Source organism: Falco punctatus (assembly GCF_963210335.1).
Source record: "Falco punctatus genome assembly, chromosome: 3".
NCBI lineage: Eukaryota > Metazoa > Chordata > Aves > Falconiformes > Falconidae > Falco > Falco punctatus.
The window spans coordinates 80,990,375-81,007,781 of record NC_137582.1 but is presented as its reverse complement, the minus strand read 5'-3'; the positions used below and the strand labels follow the sequence as shown (position 1 = coordinate 81,007,781).

At 43.2% G+C, this 17,407-nt stretch overlaps 1 protein-coding gene across 5 annotated transcripts in view; it reads left to right on the top strand.

Moving 5' to 3' along the window:
• Nucleotides 1-13,035: 13,035 nt before the first annotated feature.
• VWC2 (von Willebrand factor C domain containing 2) overlaps nucleotides 13,036-17,407 on the top strand; it is a 67,448-nt gene continuing 63,076 nt past the window's right edge. Inside the window, exons 1-2 of one of the 5 annotated variants that reach the window (XM_080379061.1) lie at nucleotides 13,036-14,374; nucleotides 15,449-16,230. In XM_080379061.1, coding sequence (XP_080235187.1) covers nucleotides 15,517-16,230 — 714 coding nt within the window. In that variant the 5' untranslated portion in view covers nucleotides 13,036-14,374; nucleotides 15,449-15,516. The other 4 variants (XM_080379057.1, XM_080379059.1, XM_080379060.1 and 1 more) reach the window with 4 other exon arrangements.

Sequence of the window (17,407 nt, the reverse complement as noted above, 5' to 3'; positions counted from 1 at the left end):
ACTAAAATATTTTATTCTCCAGTGAGAGGTATCAAGGGATAGAATATGCTGGGTCATTCTGTTATGGTCAGTACCAAGAACATACATACACTGACACATACATGCACTTTTGGAGTGCACCTACATTTTGGATACCATGGAGGAGAAGGGTGTATGGCATAAAAGGGGGAAGATGGGAAGATTCATTCTATTCTTACTTTACTTTACATGCACACAGGAGTAAATCTGTTGAGAAAAAGTCGAATAAAGCCAATATTGTAATGAAGCCCTGACATTCAAAGACCAGTGGAGCAGAAGAGGTCTAGTAGGTCTACCTTGAGCTAGAAGTGAAAGCATGAAGCAGAAGCAATTCTTTTCTCCCACAAATGAAAGCCTTAAAATACAGTTCTACACTCTGCTGGAAGGAGACTTTTTAATGAGAAGTTTCTGTCAAACAGTCCTGATAGATTAAGTCAGACTGAATGCAGCTATGAAAGTTTATCAGCTTCACTAGCACTTTCATTGGGAGGCATTTGGGTGGGAGTAGAATACCTGTTACTCAGGGGTTGGAGCAATTGCATAGGGTGCAGGAGATCTTCGTGTTTATGCTTTACTGTCCTTACAAGTTGCTAGTGAGTCAGTCCCATTGGGTGACCTTTGATGCATGTGTATCTTTCTCCACGCTTATGTAAATCATTGCTGATTTAGAGAGAGATGTTAAGGTCTATAAATCATAGATGCAGGGCTGGACAATATGAAGATGCAGCACTGAGAGTGTTACTGAAATAACTGTGGCATTTAAGAATGAAAACTAGATACTCTGAGATGTCATTCAGCCTTTCACCACCAAATAAAATTTAATATGAATTATTTAATTTGATCACAAACCAACTTTCTGCTTCTTCACAAGGATGGGAAATCACTTTACTTACTATAAGTCAGTGATCCAGAAACAGTGCAGAAGTCTTTCTCACATGTATTCTCCCTCCTGAACACATCCTTTCATATTCTACCTTTCATGGTGTCATGATCTCAAACAAAACTGTAAATAGAGACAGTAAAGCAGAAGACTGGGTTAGTTCAGTAAGTTCTCTAACCATACTTTTCTATGAATTTACATGCATGTAAAAAAACAAAGAGTTTTGCAAACACAGTGTGACAATGATGAAGTTCCAGCCCAACCCTGCCCGTGAAACCTGCCCACTGGCCCTCTGCCTTCTTGCTTCCCTGCCTTTCTCCCAGGTAGACCACTTGCATTGCCAGGGCAATTCTATGGGCAGAGTTGAGGCTTCTTTCATTTTTTCATTCCAGTGAGGTTTTATTGTGTGGCAGAGGGAAAAGATCAGAGGATGGAAAAGGATTTTTTGGGTTTGTTTTTTTTTGTTTTTTTTTTTTATTGTGGGGTTTGTGAGGTTTGGTTTTGTTTTGTTTTAATGTTTAAAGTATGCAATTCTGGGATGATATGTTCAGGTCTATTTTCCAAATTCTTCTTAGATCACTAGAACCAAATTATTTCATTATTTCTTTCTGCTATTTCTATTCTGAGTATCACAAATCCAAGCTGTGATGCCCCAGGAATTTGGACAAAGCACTGCAGCTCTGCCTGTATTACCACTTCTTTCTTTTCATGATGCAGCATCAATGCAGCTGACGAAATATTGCATATATCTGTGCTGAGAGATTTGATCTGAGGCTTGTCATCGAGCTCCTATAGCCTGATATTATTGACTGTTTGGCTTTTCAGTAATTGTATCAATTAACCCTGGGGACTGAGGGTGCCTCACACCAGCACAACACTAAATTTCACTCCTCTAGACAAGAACTTAATGGATCATCTAAAGCAGGTTTCTTCCTGAATCACCTACTGAAACTTCTGTTTAAGATGAACAAGAAATGTGGGACCCATTTGCCATAACTCAACAACCAAATAATAAAACATTTCAAATAATTCAAGAGCCCTTGATTATCCAGCTGTCAACTGGCAAGTAAAGAAAGTAACATATCTATCCACACAGCTTCTTTTATCTCGTGGTGTGTTTGGCAATCTTCAGTTGCTAAGAATAAGGACAAAATGTTATTCTTTAATTTGAACCCAACTTCCTGGCAAATTAATCTCTGTCAGGTACACATTAAAACAGAGTAGCTTTTCCTTGTGCAATCTGAGCACTGCAGCATAAAAGAGCACAGAAAGTAAATTACAGTTCTGATCTTTGCAATGCAGGCTCTAAAAAGCAACGTCTAACACCAAACCTGGAAACCAAACATATGAACTAAGGCAGCAAAGGAAGCTGTGGACATACTCTCATTAAATCTTGCTTCTATCTGCCTGAGTCAACCTATCAAAGAAATCCCATTAGTACCAAAGCAAGAACTAGATACAAACCTAGTGAACTACTACTGGATTTTTGCCTCTGCTTCAGGGATTTTTCTTCCATCTACAATTCACCATGGATTTGTTTAACAGCAGGAACTGTTTGTTTAAAAACTCAGGTGCGCTTGATATTTTCTTTTTCCAAAAGCAGTTATAGCCTCTATTTTTCTAAAGAAAAATTAATCCCAAGAGAGAAAAAAGCATTAGAGAAGAAAGGAGAGGTTGTTTTTTGTCCTTTATCTTATTCAATTATGTTTAATTGAAAAAGCAGAAAAGTTCTGAGGGCCTGTTCTTACATGTTTACTTCTTACTTAAGGCTTTCCTAGGGAAAAAAAAAAAAAAAAAAAAAAGTGTTTTAAAATAAACTCCAGGCAAAAACCTTTGAGAAGGAGAGTTGGGAGTCTGTGCCATAATCAACCATCTTACTTCTGTGAAAAGCACAAAAGTGTTTTTCACTAGGCTTTTAGCCAAAGATAGCTAGCTTGTATTAATAACACATTCGTACTCCGGGAGAAATCCAGCCTAGGGGTCTGAGCTATAGAGGCACTGGTCACCTGCAGCTCTGATCAGCTTCAATGCGAAGTAGATGCCTCTGTAGATCAGAATTTACTGGAACAGAAATTCAGCCTCAGGATAAAATGAGACTTTTTAAAGAAATTTAATTTGCAGAGAAATATGACTGCTTAAGGTGGTTGCAAGTTGTTATGTAAGGATCTCTCCAAAGGCCCCAGCCAGTGTTTGATGGAATAGTGGCAAGGGCATCTACTATTGTGGCTACAACTCATATAAATCGTTTCCTTAATTTACAAAAAAACCCACAAAACCAATAACACAACAAACCCACAACTGGAAGTGATTGATTTCCAACAGATAGCATTGGAAAATGAGACCAACAGAATATCAGGCATAAACCAGTGAATGGTATGACTGCTTTAGTGCTAGGGAATAACCTAGATTCCCAGTTCTTTGATCTTTATGCAGAAGTTAGTTACTGGTGTAAAACAATAAACTTTCTTGAATAAGAGTTACAGAATTCATCCTAATAGCCCATGAAATCTGTAAATGTGCAAATAAACACCTGTTCTTGAATCTGTCAGGAGAAAGAAATTTAAGTGGAGCCTTGTAATAAAAGGCAGACAAAAGACAACATGAGGAAAAAAGAATCGTAATTGCCTAAGTTTCAGAAATCAAATGGCTAGCGAAACAAAGCTCATTTCAATGTCAACACCTAGGTAGCTTTCTCAGCTGATAGCTGGAGAAAATAGTAATGGGGACTGAACCGTGCTTAGGAACCAAGTAAAAGAAGCAGGCAGTGTATTTAGGGCATGCTAAGGGCTACATTTTCACAAGTCCTGGACGTTCATTTGTTTCCACTGTGAAACTATTTGCCACATTCTTCAGAGGCGTTCAGTACCCAGTAGGCTGAGGTGCTTTGAGGAACTGGCTCCGTGTTACTGTAGTTACTTGCCTGGCTATCTAGGACTGTGGAAAGGCTTCCTGGGTCTTGAAGGTATCAGATGCATTGATCTTCTTTTTCTCCTTCTCTACAGCTGCTGCTATTCTTAGGCAGAAGCTAAGGTATAGCTCTCTATAAAATTACCGCCCTGGTGCAGCAGCCTGAAACTGCTTCAGGAGTCAGTAATCGTGTTAAAGTTGCATTAATTTTAATAATGGGGGAAAGAAGGATGTATTTTGAAAACCTTTGAAGGCAAGAGTTTAACAGTCCGTGAGGATTACCAAGTTAGGGCTGGGTGGTTCAGGCAAACCAGTTTATGGCTGATTCAGTTTAATTTCCTTGTACGTCTCCAACATCCACTTCACACCTAGAGCAAGATGTAACATTTTATTTTTTTAGCCAGAGTTTTTGGCAGTTCTTGGTCTAAGACCTGTGTTCTAAAACCAAGCTGAACAGGCTTTGCAGAAGAGGGACTGACACCTTAGAGCAGAAGGCCCTGTTCACAGGAAAATTAATTTAGGTTGTGTTTATGGAATATTTTCTGGTTAGGGTTAGATTTCACAGAACTATTAGAAGAAAAACTTGAATCTAATCTGTTTCTAAATTCTGAGAAGAGCTGTAGACCAGCATTAGATGAGTGTGATGGTTCCCTGAGTCTGCAAACAGTTGTATTACAGGATTAGATGAGGTTTCTTATGTTTTCTTTTTGGAGTTGTTCTGCCTTGACAGTAGTGATGGCTGAGTCCTGGTCTCTTCTCCAACAAAATGTTTCACATGTATAAGGCAGAACGGTATTAGGTGAGAAATTAATTGCCAGTAGCCTGGTGGTTAGGGAAGGGAGGATTATGGGGTTAAATGTCCTCCTGCAGAAGAGGGAGGAAACTTGTAGCTCTGCATGGTGCTTGGTCTTTGATTTACTGGTCACTAGTGTCACAGGGGAGTTTTTGTGAGCATCTAAGCTGTCACTTTCTTCAGTGATCTTGCTAGCATCCAGTCCAAAAAGTCAGTTTTTTACCAGGCCCTGTCTGTAATAACCCTCAAGCAGTAGTGAGGGTAGCCCGGGACATTGCATTGTTGCCTGTTATCATCTTCCAACAAATAGTAAACTCAACCAGCATGATCAATGTGCATTCATTATCACAATTACAGAACACCTCTATTTCTTTCATGTTAGACCCTATATGATGGTGCTTGAACACCCTGCTTGCTACAGTTGTCCTAAGGACATCAGTATGTCAAGGCCTGGTGCCAACAACCAAACAAGGCACTAAGTTTTTTGCACAAATAAGCTTCTAAATTTTTCTACACATATAAGGGATATGATATACCAGCTATTCAGCTATGCACTCAACATCTTACTATTGAGATAAAGGCAACATGGAGTAGTAAATGGTGCATTGAAAAGGGAGGATGAGAGAGAACCAGGAGCTTTACATTAACTTCTCAGCTCAGTTACTGACTTGCTGTATGACTTCAGGCCATGTTTCTGCTCTCCTTTCCCTTCTTTCCTGGTCACTGGTGGATGTACAGTTCTATGAATACCAGCCCATTCATTACATGTTTGTACAGCGCCTACATACAGGGAGCCCAATTGTATCTGGGGAGTCTAGGTCCTGCCTGCAAACACAGAACAATAATCCTTCTGTTTGCCTGTCCCCCAACTCAAGTTCTAGCCCAAAGACTGTTTAATCTGAGGGGGTTTTTTATTCTGCTCGGACAGTTTGTAGCCTAAATCATTATTTCTGAGCCATGTAACTTTTTTTCATTAGAAAGAAAACTGGATCACCAGCCTCTGTGATTGCAGAAGGTCCTGCATGTAATAATCTTGAGTAATTAGATCTAAAGACAGAACACTTGGGAACCTGCAATTCATGAAACTTTCAATATGTTACAAATCATAATTTGCCCAGTTTTTAAAATGATGACATTATCAAATATATATCAATGAATTTAAAGGCCTCACTGGGCCTTTAATTTAAATAGAGCAACACAACAATCCATTGCTTACCTGGTACCATATCAGAGGCACTTGCTAAGGGACACAGGGACTTCTACGGTAATGCAGGGAAGGGTAATGACAGGAAAATTATTTGAACACCAGAATTACCAGAATTTTCTTATAGATTGGTGTGTTTAAACCAGTTAATTCCACATCCAGGAAGGTGTAACTTCTATGTGTCTAGCATAGCCTGGGCATTTATATGGGTACTGCCTCAACTGGAGTCACTGGTGTGTAACAAGGCATGAGGTCACAGCACATCTTCAGTGACAACCAGTATAAGGTTGCTCCTTCTCTACCAATCTACCTCTTTTTTAGAAGTTTTAATAATCCAATTCCTTTGTCAAGTTTGGTTGAACTTAGCCAGCAGGTTCAAAAAGTAAAGTGGGCAGCAGTTTAAGTTGTGTATGCATTATACATGAAGCGTCATTGCAAAGCTTTAATTTTTACAAATTGAGTAGTAACAATGAGAGAAAAGGAGGGCAAAGAATAGGAAGAGTTTGAAGATGTGTTCTGGAAAGCATATCACTGAAGGCTTTGTATCTAGGGGTTTATGCTCAGTAAGTTTTGGAGAATATCCCCTAAGAGGCATGATGGTTTCCTGAGTCTGCAAACAGTTATATTACAGGATCAGATATCTGGTGGTTATACTCTAAATCTGCAAACCATTGGAAGAATGCAGGCATTTGCACACATACTGTAAATTCCTTAACCTTCAAATTTGTGGCTTGGCAAACTCAATTTCAACACATATTTTATCAGCTTCTCCAACAATGAAAAATGAAAAAAAAAAATGAAAAAATGAAAAAAAAAGCTTCAGTTGTGATATAAGGCATTCTACATATTTGATGATGCAAAAACTGTTAAGATATTTTTTAAATTATTTTTAAGGGCTTTTCTTTGTGAGAGACAAGTTTATAATTACCAACTATACAATAAATGTTTTTACTCTATACTAATATTAACAGAGTATTTGAATAAAGACAATGTATTTTAAAATATTTATATTTCAAATACATATATCTGAGGAAACAACCTATGCTGTTTTTCAAATAATTTAAAGGAAAACAATATAATTCCTGTTACAGAAGTTTTAAAGTTAGAGAATGGAAGTAAATATTTGTGTGAGTTACAGTGCTAAATCAGTTTTAATAATAAAAATTTTATTTTTCCCTATCTTTCTGTAAGGTAGATAAGATTATTTTTTTCTCCAATTCCATTTATTCATGAAATTTAGTTCAATATTTAATACAATAAAGGTCAAGAAATCCTGTCAGAACAGAAGAGAGAGAGAAAAGCTGGGGTTTTGTTTTGGGTAGGTTTTTTCCTCCAGTAATATTAAAAAGCAGTGAAAGGATGAGATCTATTAACTTAAAATGTGGAACAATACAGGAATAGATGTTTTTTAATTTTTTTTTTTTTCCCTAAATGTCATGGTTTAACCCCAGCTGGTAACTAAGCACTACACAGCTGCTCACTCACTCCCCCTGCCCCAGAGGGATGGGAAGAATTGGAAAGGAATATAAAACTCTAGGATTGAGATAAGAACAATTTAATAATTAAAATAAAATAAAACCATAATAATAATAACAACAGTTATAATGAAAAGGAGGGAGAAGGGGAGATGAATGAAATCCAAAGGGAAGGGAGAAAAAAAACCCAAGTGGTGCACAATGCAAGTGCTCACCATCTGCTGACCAGCGCCCAGACAGTTCCCAAGCAGCAATCCCCTGGCCCTGGTCAACCCCTCAGTTTATATACCGAGCATGACATCCCATGGTATGGAATATCCCTCTGGCCAGTTCAGGTCAGCTGTCCTGGCTGTGCCCCCTCCCAATTTCCCATGTCCCTCCAGCCCTCTCACTGGCAGGGCCCGAGAACCTGAAAAGTCCTTGACTCAGTATAAACATCACCCAGCAACAACTAAAAACATCAGTGTGCTGTCAACATTGTTCTCACAAATCCAAAAACACAGCCCTGCACCATCTACTAAGAAGAAAATTAACTCTATCCCAGCCAAACCCAGGACAGTATCCACCCCTTATACCATACCATTTATGTCATGCCACACTTTCCAATGCATCATCATCTTTCCTGTCTTTTAACATAAATACACAGATATCATTCTCTTAGTCTATGGACCATCCCTCTAAAGTTCATTGAGTTCATTGAGTCCGTGACACTGAGCTCCATCTGTTATACCAGTCTTTCAAGGCAGGAAAGTTGGTGTGAGGTGTTGGATTGTTGCATCTTGAGAACACTTTCACTATCTTGTGATAGTTAATGTGCCTTTATTGAAGAAATTTACTGTTAACACAAATGTACCTAGATAAACAAACATAAATAAAACAAGAATGTATTCTATATATAGTAATAAAGGGAAAAGTAATACTGATCTGTGCTTTCAAGCAAATTCCAGATTCTGAGAACTAAATGCAAGCTTAAGGAATATTTTGTTTAGTTTTCCAACATGACGACAATGTTAAAAATAAAACTGTTAGTAGTGCATCCTTTGGCTTTGCAAAAGGGAAGAACAAGGTACACTATTAAGACTTATTTATACAAAAGAATGTACATGTAAAGATTTTGTGTTATTTTGTGCGTGTCCATGTGTACGCATATGCAAAAACCTTTTGTTACCTCTGAGCAAAAAGGCGCAAATATCAAATAACATTGTAAGCCAAGATTAACATCCAATTTCCCCAGGCTACTGAAACTGTGGTGCAAATAGATGCATCAAAATCCATTTATGATCACTCTCATGTCCTGTAATTAGAGGTGCAAAATACTGTGCTTTGTATAGACAAATATTTTTTCCTCAGAATGAGCCCATATGCACAGGTCCTGAATTGAATCCTCCAATCTCTCCAAAGGTTTCACTTATGCAATCTTTAACTTTATTTAACTATTGTGGTTACGTAATAACACTTTTCTGAAGTTTATATTGGCAAAGCCTCCATTAGAGATGCAACGGGCATGTAAGAATTGAAAACTTATTTAAACTGGTAGAACTTGTAGACATGTATATATATACAAAAAGGCAGTATCTATTTCTCTCTCTCTTTCATGGATCTAGAAGGGAACCATTACCAGGGTGGAATACGTGCATTGCAGTTTCCTCAGAGCTTGCAGGAGAGAAAATGGTCTTGTCACAGGAAAAGAGCTTTTCTGAGTTGTTCTAAACAAAACCAGTCTCTTTTTCCATATTTTGGTAAAAATATTTTTAAATAGGAAATTTTATTTTTTAAAAAAATATTAAATATTTTACTTCCATTTGTCATGGTTTAATCCCAGCCATCAGCTAAGCACCACACAGCTGCCTACTCACTCATTCCCCCCTGGTGGGATTGGGGAGAGAACTGGAAAAGCTAGAAAACTTGTGGTTTGCAATAAAGACAGTTTGACAGGTAAAAAAAAACCAACCCACACACAAAAGCAAAGCAAAACAAATAATTTGTTCACCACTTCCCATCAGCATGCTGGTGTTCAGCGATCTCAGTTGAACTTAATGCATTGCATTAACGGTGACTTGGGAAGACAAATGCCATCACTGAATGTCCTCACCCTTCCTCCTTCTTCCCCCAGCTTTATATTGCTGAGCATGACATCACATGGTATGGAATATCCCTTTGGTCAGTCGAGCTCAGCTGTCCCGGCTGTGTCCCCTCCCAGCTTCTTGTGCCCCCCCAGCCTGCTCGCTGGTGGGTGGGTGAGGTAGGAAGCAGAAAAAGCCTCAACTCTGCGTAAGCACTGCTCAGCAATAACTGAAACATCCCTGATTATCAGCACTGTTTTCAACACAAATCCAAAACATAGCCCCATACCAGTTACTATGAAAAAAATTAACTGTATCCTAACCAAAAGCAGCACACCATTATATTTGCATTTTGCTTAATAATGAGAGAAATCATAAGGTAAAGGGGGAGTTCTCAGAACATCAACCAGCAGCAGTAAAAATCTCCTTTAAAAGGTCTTTCATAAACTTATGACTTCTAAAGTTTAAATCTCCTACAAGCCTATGAGATTTTTTTGAATTATTATCGCAAGTAATAAGTAAAATTTAAAATGAAAAATTATTATTCATTTCCCAGCATGCAAATTGTATTTTACAGAAGTGTAAAGAGAGTCCTTGTACTGAAGATCCTAAACTCTAAATGACAGAGGGGTTTTTTTAAGTTTTGTTTTCACGCATACAAAGCAGAAAAAATAATGTTGTAACATATCATTATCTGTAAAAAACTGAATAATTTAAAAGCAATTAATGAAGACATGATTGTAACTACAGCTTATGTAACACTTCTTCAGTAAGTACTTACCAGACAACTAAAGAGACATCAGACTAGTGAAAAAAGAAAGAACTGGAGCAGTTCGTGTTCACTATCACTTGACAAGTGGCACAAAGAAAATAGAAGAAACAAAAATGAAATGATGAAAGCTAACCTAGTTTAAAAATAGTTATGGAAGCTTGCTTTTTTCTTTTTTTTTTCTTTTTTTTTTTTTAAAGTTGATTAAACTTCTGATTTATAATCGAGCTTTTCAAATACACATGATTTGTTAGAGTAATATGTACCTTGGCTTTGTCTCTCTCTTTCTGCCTTCAGACTGACTGCTATTTGAAGGCCTTATTTTATATGGCTGGACTAATACCATTGTACAAATTGCTACCTTTCAAAGGCTGTGATGTGAACCTGCCTGAACAACTGCCACTTTAGCACACAATAAAAAATACCTTTCATATAACAACTGCTTTCCTTTCAGGAGGAATAATGAAACGAAGCAACATAAAAAGGCATGACCATCGGTTTCCCCAGAGAAGTCATGCTGTGGGGGCTTTTTCTCCCCTCTTACTTCAGGAGTTTCAGAGCTGTTGAGCTGTGAGACAGGCACACGCTGCAGACAGCTGCTGCACTGCTCCCCCCGGGGACACCCTGCCCTCTCCAAGGGCTCAGTGGACACCCTGTCACTGAAGCCAGCCTCGCTATTGTGTGGGGGTTTCTAAGCAGACCCCTGCTCCCCAGTTGCACTGGGGGGCCCTCTTCTGCTCCCCCTGCCCCCTGCCCTGCCCAGCCCAGCCCAGGTCCACAGGCTTTCACAGAGCTTCCTCTTTTCTCTCCCTGACTTCTCACTGAAGACAGGGGACACCTCTTTTATAAGAATAGGAAAGATGGGGCACGTGCCTTGTATGAGGTCATGTGAAGGAATGCATGCGTTAGGTGTCGGGGCTGCATGCCTGTGCTGGGGTGAGTATGTGCATATCCAGGGCTTCATTTTATCAATATATAGGCTAAAAGTGGTTGTCTTAGACGTTGCAATGAAGCATCTGCATAGCTATGAGACTGGGGTTTTTTTATATTGTTATTAATCAGGCAGATAACCAATGTTAACTTGGCAAAACATACATCCCATGTTTAGGTTCTTGTCATTCACTCCAAGGCGACTCTTAAAAAATATTTTTCAAAAAATCAGTCCCCCTAATCTCATGGAGTAGATGTTTATGTTTTTCTGACTAATAGCCAGCTATCTTCAGCCCGGATGTCCACTCTCGCTGTCTCTGGGCTGGTCTAACAGAGATGATCATCACACTAGTTTAATTTAAGTCATTCCTCGCCAACACCATCTTTATCTCGGCTGCTGGCTTCCTTTTTTGTTTTCCGTTCAATTTCTTCCTAGTAAAAGTAGGCTAATTCGTAGTAAAAATAAGCTAAAACCAGCAGACTGTTTGCTCCTGACAGCTCTGATACAGCTAATGCAAAGTTCTTATCATGCAGACAAGACCCAGCAAAAAGGAAGCTGTCTTGAACGAGATGCAGAATTTGATTCTCATCCAGAGACACAGTTGTCCTTGCTACTGTTGCCTAGGGGGACAGCAGAGTGGGGAAACTTGGACCTGTGATTTTACGCTGTGTCTATCCCATGAATAAACAGAAGGACTCAGACTCCAGGGCCTTTTATATTATATCAGAAGTATAAATATCACATTAAAGACATTGTTAAAAGCATCCTTCAAATAACAGATTTTCACATTTCTCTCTTCTTCTAGTTGAGACCTCACATGGAAAAAAAAAACACCAAATATTTCTTACATATCTTCTGTTTGACCATTTCGACTATAATATATTGCAAATTGATGCTATGACACTAATGAAGCAGTCTGGCATCAGTTCTGCAAGGGTCCTAATGTCAGGTACAATCCATCACTTAATATACATATGAACTGAATAAACAGAGGCTGGAGTCCAGTGAGAAATCTTCTAGAAAAAGAAACGAGGGTATTTACCTCTTTCTTTGCCGAGAAGGTTAGAAGGAGCTGTAGTCTGTTGCTATGCAAGTGCTCAGAGGCTTTGCCCTTCTTGTTACACAGCGGTATCTTGAACCTTCAGCCCTGGCTGATCTGTGTGCCACATAACTAGGTCTGGGAGAGGCAGAGCTCCTACAGAGAAAGACCTGAATGCTGTAGAACTCAGATTTTGTACCAGTTTCACCTGGGAACATGTGAAAATGTCAGAACAACAAACTGGCTTCTCTCTCCTCTTTATCATAGACATAGCAGAGCCTTCCTAGGCCCCCTGTTTCCTTCTGGTTTGCTCTAGCCACAACTAGCTGCTGCTTGATAGCAAAGCTTACAGGCTTGTGAATGCAAAGCCTAGGATGGGCATTCATGTTGTTCTTCCAGAATCAGCGATGTGGTGTATGGTTGGTCGCCCCATGGCAGCTTATGCTATGTAAAATTCCTGTTTCAGAAAAGGCAAAGATTAAACTCTTTATTCAGAGGTAATAAGACGATAAGTTGAAGGCAAATACTTCTTAATGATTATTAGTCAGGTAATGTGAAAGGTCTAGCTTAACTCTGTAAGACTTTGCCTAGCAATCCCGTAGCAATGTGGAATTTCATTTTACTAGTGCAACCTATGGAAACACTTTACTTCTTCGTACCCTTCAAAACTTCAGTTCTGTATTTTAAAGTTTCAGATTAAACCATTATTTAGCTGGTGAATATCTCACTGGGAGATATGAGATGATGTCAATAGAAATAATTTTGTGAACTAGACAGGACTCGTAGTTGTTTATAGGGAGAACCCAGCAGCCAGAAGAGTTTAGCACCTGCATCCTCCTGTGGAGGAGTTTAAGTGTCTTCGTTTTCACAAATAACAGGCGCTCATGATGGTACTTAACAGTGAAACATTAGTATCCAGCAGATTTTCGGTGCTCTCCTGCAGTGCTACCATTTTAGAGGAAAAAAAAAAAAAATCTACAAGGTTTACCTACCTTAAAAAATTTCAGTTATAGTGCCAAGTACTTCGAGAAAACCGGCCCTAGCCACAAGTCGGGCACAGCAGACTGCTAAAGAGCTACTGCAGCAGCAGGATTAGTGCAGCTGGGACTGCTCTGGAACATCTGTACAGCAAAACTCAAGAAGATTATTCTGGTATGTCATCAAATGCGGCTTAAAAATAAATACATACATAAATAAGTAACCTTTTGCATTCCAAGCCCTTTCTCAGGTCCAGAACAAAAACACCTCTAGCTTTCCTTTGGTGTTCTGTCCCAACAGTCTGGCTAAGTGTGTTGCAGCCATCATCTTTATAATGGACCATCCTTTTTCCATACCAAAAAGCATAAAGGAGAAAAACTGCAATTATATTTAATTACAGAAGTGTCCATCGGCCGTTTGAAAGCGTAAGTCAATATCTCAACTAGCAGGTCACATACCACCTCGTTGCCAGAAAAGGCCGGCAGGAGCGGGCTAAGGCAGAGCCGCCTCCGCGGCCGTGGGGACAGCCCGGGAGCACGGCCTGCACGGCCCCGCCGGACCCTGTTTAACCGCCCCCCCACCCCTCCCCCGCGGCTCGGCTATAGCGCGGGGCTGCGGCCGGGCCCCGCAGGCAGGGGGGCGCGGCGGGGGCGCGCCTCGCCGCGGGAGCGCGCCCGTCCTCGCCGCACCGAGCCGCGGGCGGCGCACGGGGCTCAGGCCCCGACCTGACGCCCTGACACCTGCAAAAGTTTCGGCCGCCGGTGTGCGGGGCTGCGCCCCGGCCGGCCCCCCGTGCCCCGCTTTCCCTCTCCGCAGCCGCCCGCCCGCTGCGCGGGGCGCCCCCCTCCCGGCCCGGAGCGTGCCCGCCGTGGGGCCCGACGGCACGAGTGGGTCTGCCCCCCGCCCCCCACACCGCCGGCGGGGAGGGGCGGGCAGGGGCGCTGCGCGGCCGCACCAGGCGCTGCCGCCCCGTGGCGAGTCCCCGCGCTGCGCCCGGCCCGGCGGGCGGACGGAGGCAGGGAGGGAGGCAGGGAGGGAGCGCCCGTCCTGCCCCGCTGCCGCCGCTCCCGGGGCCGGCGGCGCACGGCCGCCATGTGAGAGAAACGGGGGCCGCGGCGGAGCCCGCCCTCGGGGCGGCGGGGCCGGATCGCCTGGCCGCCGCGCTGCGCTGCGGGCTTTGCGGGTCCGCGGCGGCGGCGGGCGGGCAGCAACAAGCCGACGCCGGCCGCCCGCCCGCGGCCCCGCCATGGGAGCCGGGCGGGGGGCGAGGCTTGGCGCCCCGAGCCGCCGGCGGGGCTGAGCCGGGCTCCAGCGCAGGTAGGGAGGCGCCGGGCCGGGCCGCGGGGGACGTTGCAGGGCCGGGGAAGGGGCTGGCCCCGGCTCCCCCAGCGGCAGGGGGGTCGGGCGGCGCTGCCCGGCCCGCTGGAAAGTTTGGGCGGGCGGAGCGCGCTGCCCCCCGGTGCCGCCGCCCCCGCCGGGCCGCCGGTGAGGGCCGGGGGAGGCGGGCGGGCAGGGAGGGAGGGAGGCTTTTAAATGGCTTTGGGGAGCGGTACCGCGGAGGTGGGGCCGTGCCGGGAGGCTGGAGCGCCTTCGCTTGCCGTGGCCGGAGCCGTGGACGTGTTTTGGTTGGTTTTGTGCCGATTCGGAGTGCAGTGTTTTACGGACAGGAGCCGGGAGTGTCGCTGAACTCCTGGAGGATGTGGGTTAAATGAGCCTCTGCTGCGGAAACTCCTAACGGCGCTGCTCTGCCTTAAGCACGGGGAGGAGGAGGAGGAGGTGGTGTGTGCTTGTTTAGGTAGTTCGGCAGCGGGGTAGTTTGGCTCTGCTTGCTTTAATGCGCATGGGTTTAGTTGTCTTTGACAGAAATGTGCTGGCTGGCAGGTATTTAAGAAAAACCCCAAAACAGCAGCATACTTCAAGACTGGATAAGAGGTTAATGAAAACCATCGAGCACGCAGTCAGCAACTGGGACTCCGTTGGGTGATTTCTTTTCCGGACTCTGCTGTGTTTAGGGGAGCTTCATTTAATTCAGCAAGCGTCCATCCTCTTCACGTGTTGTCATTTGAAAGGAGAAATAACCTCCAAACGTTCTGGGTTTTGCATGCACCTGCCTTTGCAAATCCGAACTCCCTGGAGTTCTGCGTGGTGCTCTTCACGGAGGCGAAGACGCCGGGTCTGTGTCCAGAGCCCTGCTATTTATAAGACTTGGCAGAGCGGGGGAGGAGGAGGAGGGATGCAGCACCAGGCTGTTGTTTGCCTTTTGCATAAACTACCGAGGCAGGTTGCGTGTTGTTTGAGATGTTGCATTAGTGGAGGCCGGGGGGTGGGTGCGTGGGTGTAGGGTGTGAAAAAGTGCAGCAGCTGAAGTGTTCCTTATCCTTCTCTTCCTAGGGACTGTGGATCTGTGAAGTGCTTCCCTCCGATGTGAATGCAGTGTCCCCTGTGGGATGCAGTAGGTGATGCCCAGCTCTACTGCAATGGCAATTGGAGCTCTCTCTAGTTCTTTTCTTGTAACCTGCTGCCTCATGGTTGCCCTCTGTAGCTCCACCATACCTGTGCAAAAACTGGCCAAGGCTCAAGACAAACAGGAGATAAAGGCAAGCCAGGAAAAGAGGGATCACACATCTACAAGGGACAGCCAGACAGGCCCAGGGAAAATGAATGAGATCGGCAGGAGCGGGAGGGAGGAGGGTAGCAGGGACTGGAAGAGCAAAGGAAACAGGAACTACTTAAACAAGGAGTCTTGGACTAAGCAAAAGCAGGCTTGGAACAGCCAGGGGACGAGCAGTAAATCTGGGAGCATTCAAGTGCAAGAGCAAAGGGATGCCGCTCCCGAGGAACCTCAGGTGGCTGAAGACTTGTCTCTCCCAGAAGCCGTTGCGAGCGTGACTCCCGAGCCCCCGGAGGAGTATGCCTATCCGGACTACCGTGGGAAAGGCTGCGTGGACGAGAGCGGCTTCGTATATTCCATTGGGGAGAAGTTTGCGCCGGGCCCCTCCGCCTGCCCCTGCCTCTGCACCGAGGAGGGCCCGCTGTGCATACAGCCCGAGTGCCCCAGGCTCCACCCTCGGTGTGTCCATGTGGACACCACGCAGTGCTGCCCGCAGTGCAAGGAGAGGAAGAACTACTGCGAGTTTCGAGGGAAAACCTACCAGACCCTAGAGGAGTTCATGGTAAGGGCTGAAGCCAAAAGTCGTTTTGTGGGTCCTTCTCTTATTCAAAGTGGCATTATATTCCTCGGGTGCTTTCTCGGAGGGTGTTCTGGGTCTCACCCTCCCCTTTTCATTTCTGTGTTAATACTACTTTTGCAGTGCGGTAAAATGCTACCCTTAAATACGGCCTTTCTTGCTCTATGATACTGTAACATTTTTAAATGAGGGGGCTGATCTTTATCAATTCCTTTGGTATTTACAGTAAAAAATGGTACTTGGAAGGATGCTACTCAGAGGTGATGTGGATTTTATGAAAATTTTCAGCAATTCATTTGTTTCCTTATTTAACTGTTATGTGTGAAACTTCTACCTTGCAGGGATCAAGCAGGGTTTTGTGGGCTGACTTTATTCCTAGTAATCAGCCTGTGATGATACACCTTTTTTTAACAGTCATTGCTCTCTTTAACGATTTAAACTGTGCTGCCAAGGTTGGATAAGGTTTGCTTTCTGAGAATTACTGTGGGCCTTCTTTTTGAAGAGTGTGGTTCGAAGTCTGGATCACAGTGATACCTAAACAAAGGACTTGCAAAGCTTTATAATTAGGGGAATCCTTTTAGACTAGGACCTCTTTAACATTACTGTGCAAGGTCATTGTCGTTGAAAATGCAACTTATTACAGTGCAACTGAAAAGTTCTGTAGTTGGAGCTGATTTTCTGCTTGCTTACCTTACCTTTTTCCCTGTAGTGTTTTATTGTGGCTGAGATCTGCAAGCAGGCTCTTAAGAATTGGCTTGCAAAGGACTGTTAGATACAGGGCTAGTCCAAACCCCACTTTGGAACACACCAGAGATTTTTGAGCTGAATATGTTGAGGGGAGTACGAAATCCAGTTCAGGGTTCTGGAAGCTTGAGCCTCTCTCAGGATGGAGAAAAAGAAAATGTATTTGTGAAGGCTGTAAATAAATTGCCACCTCTGCTCTCTGGTGTTTGCATGTTCTTGGAAACTTTGATTCATAATGTCTTTCCATGTTTTGAACTTACTGAAAAATAAATAAATGAGCAGAATTACTCTCTCTGGAATAAATCACAGTGTTTTCCCATGCTCTGTATCGGGAATAATGTGTAGAACAATAGTGGATTTCAAAGTATGGCAGACAGCATTATAGCATACTCCCTTTTTCCATGTCACCCTCAAGGAT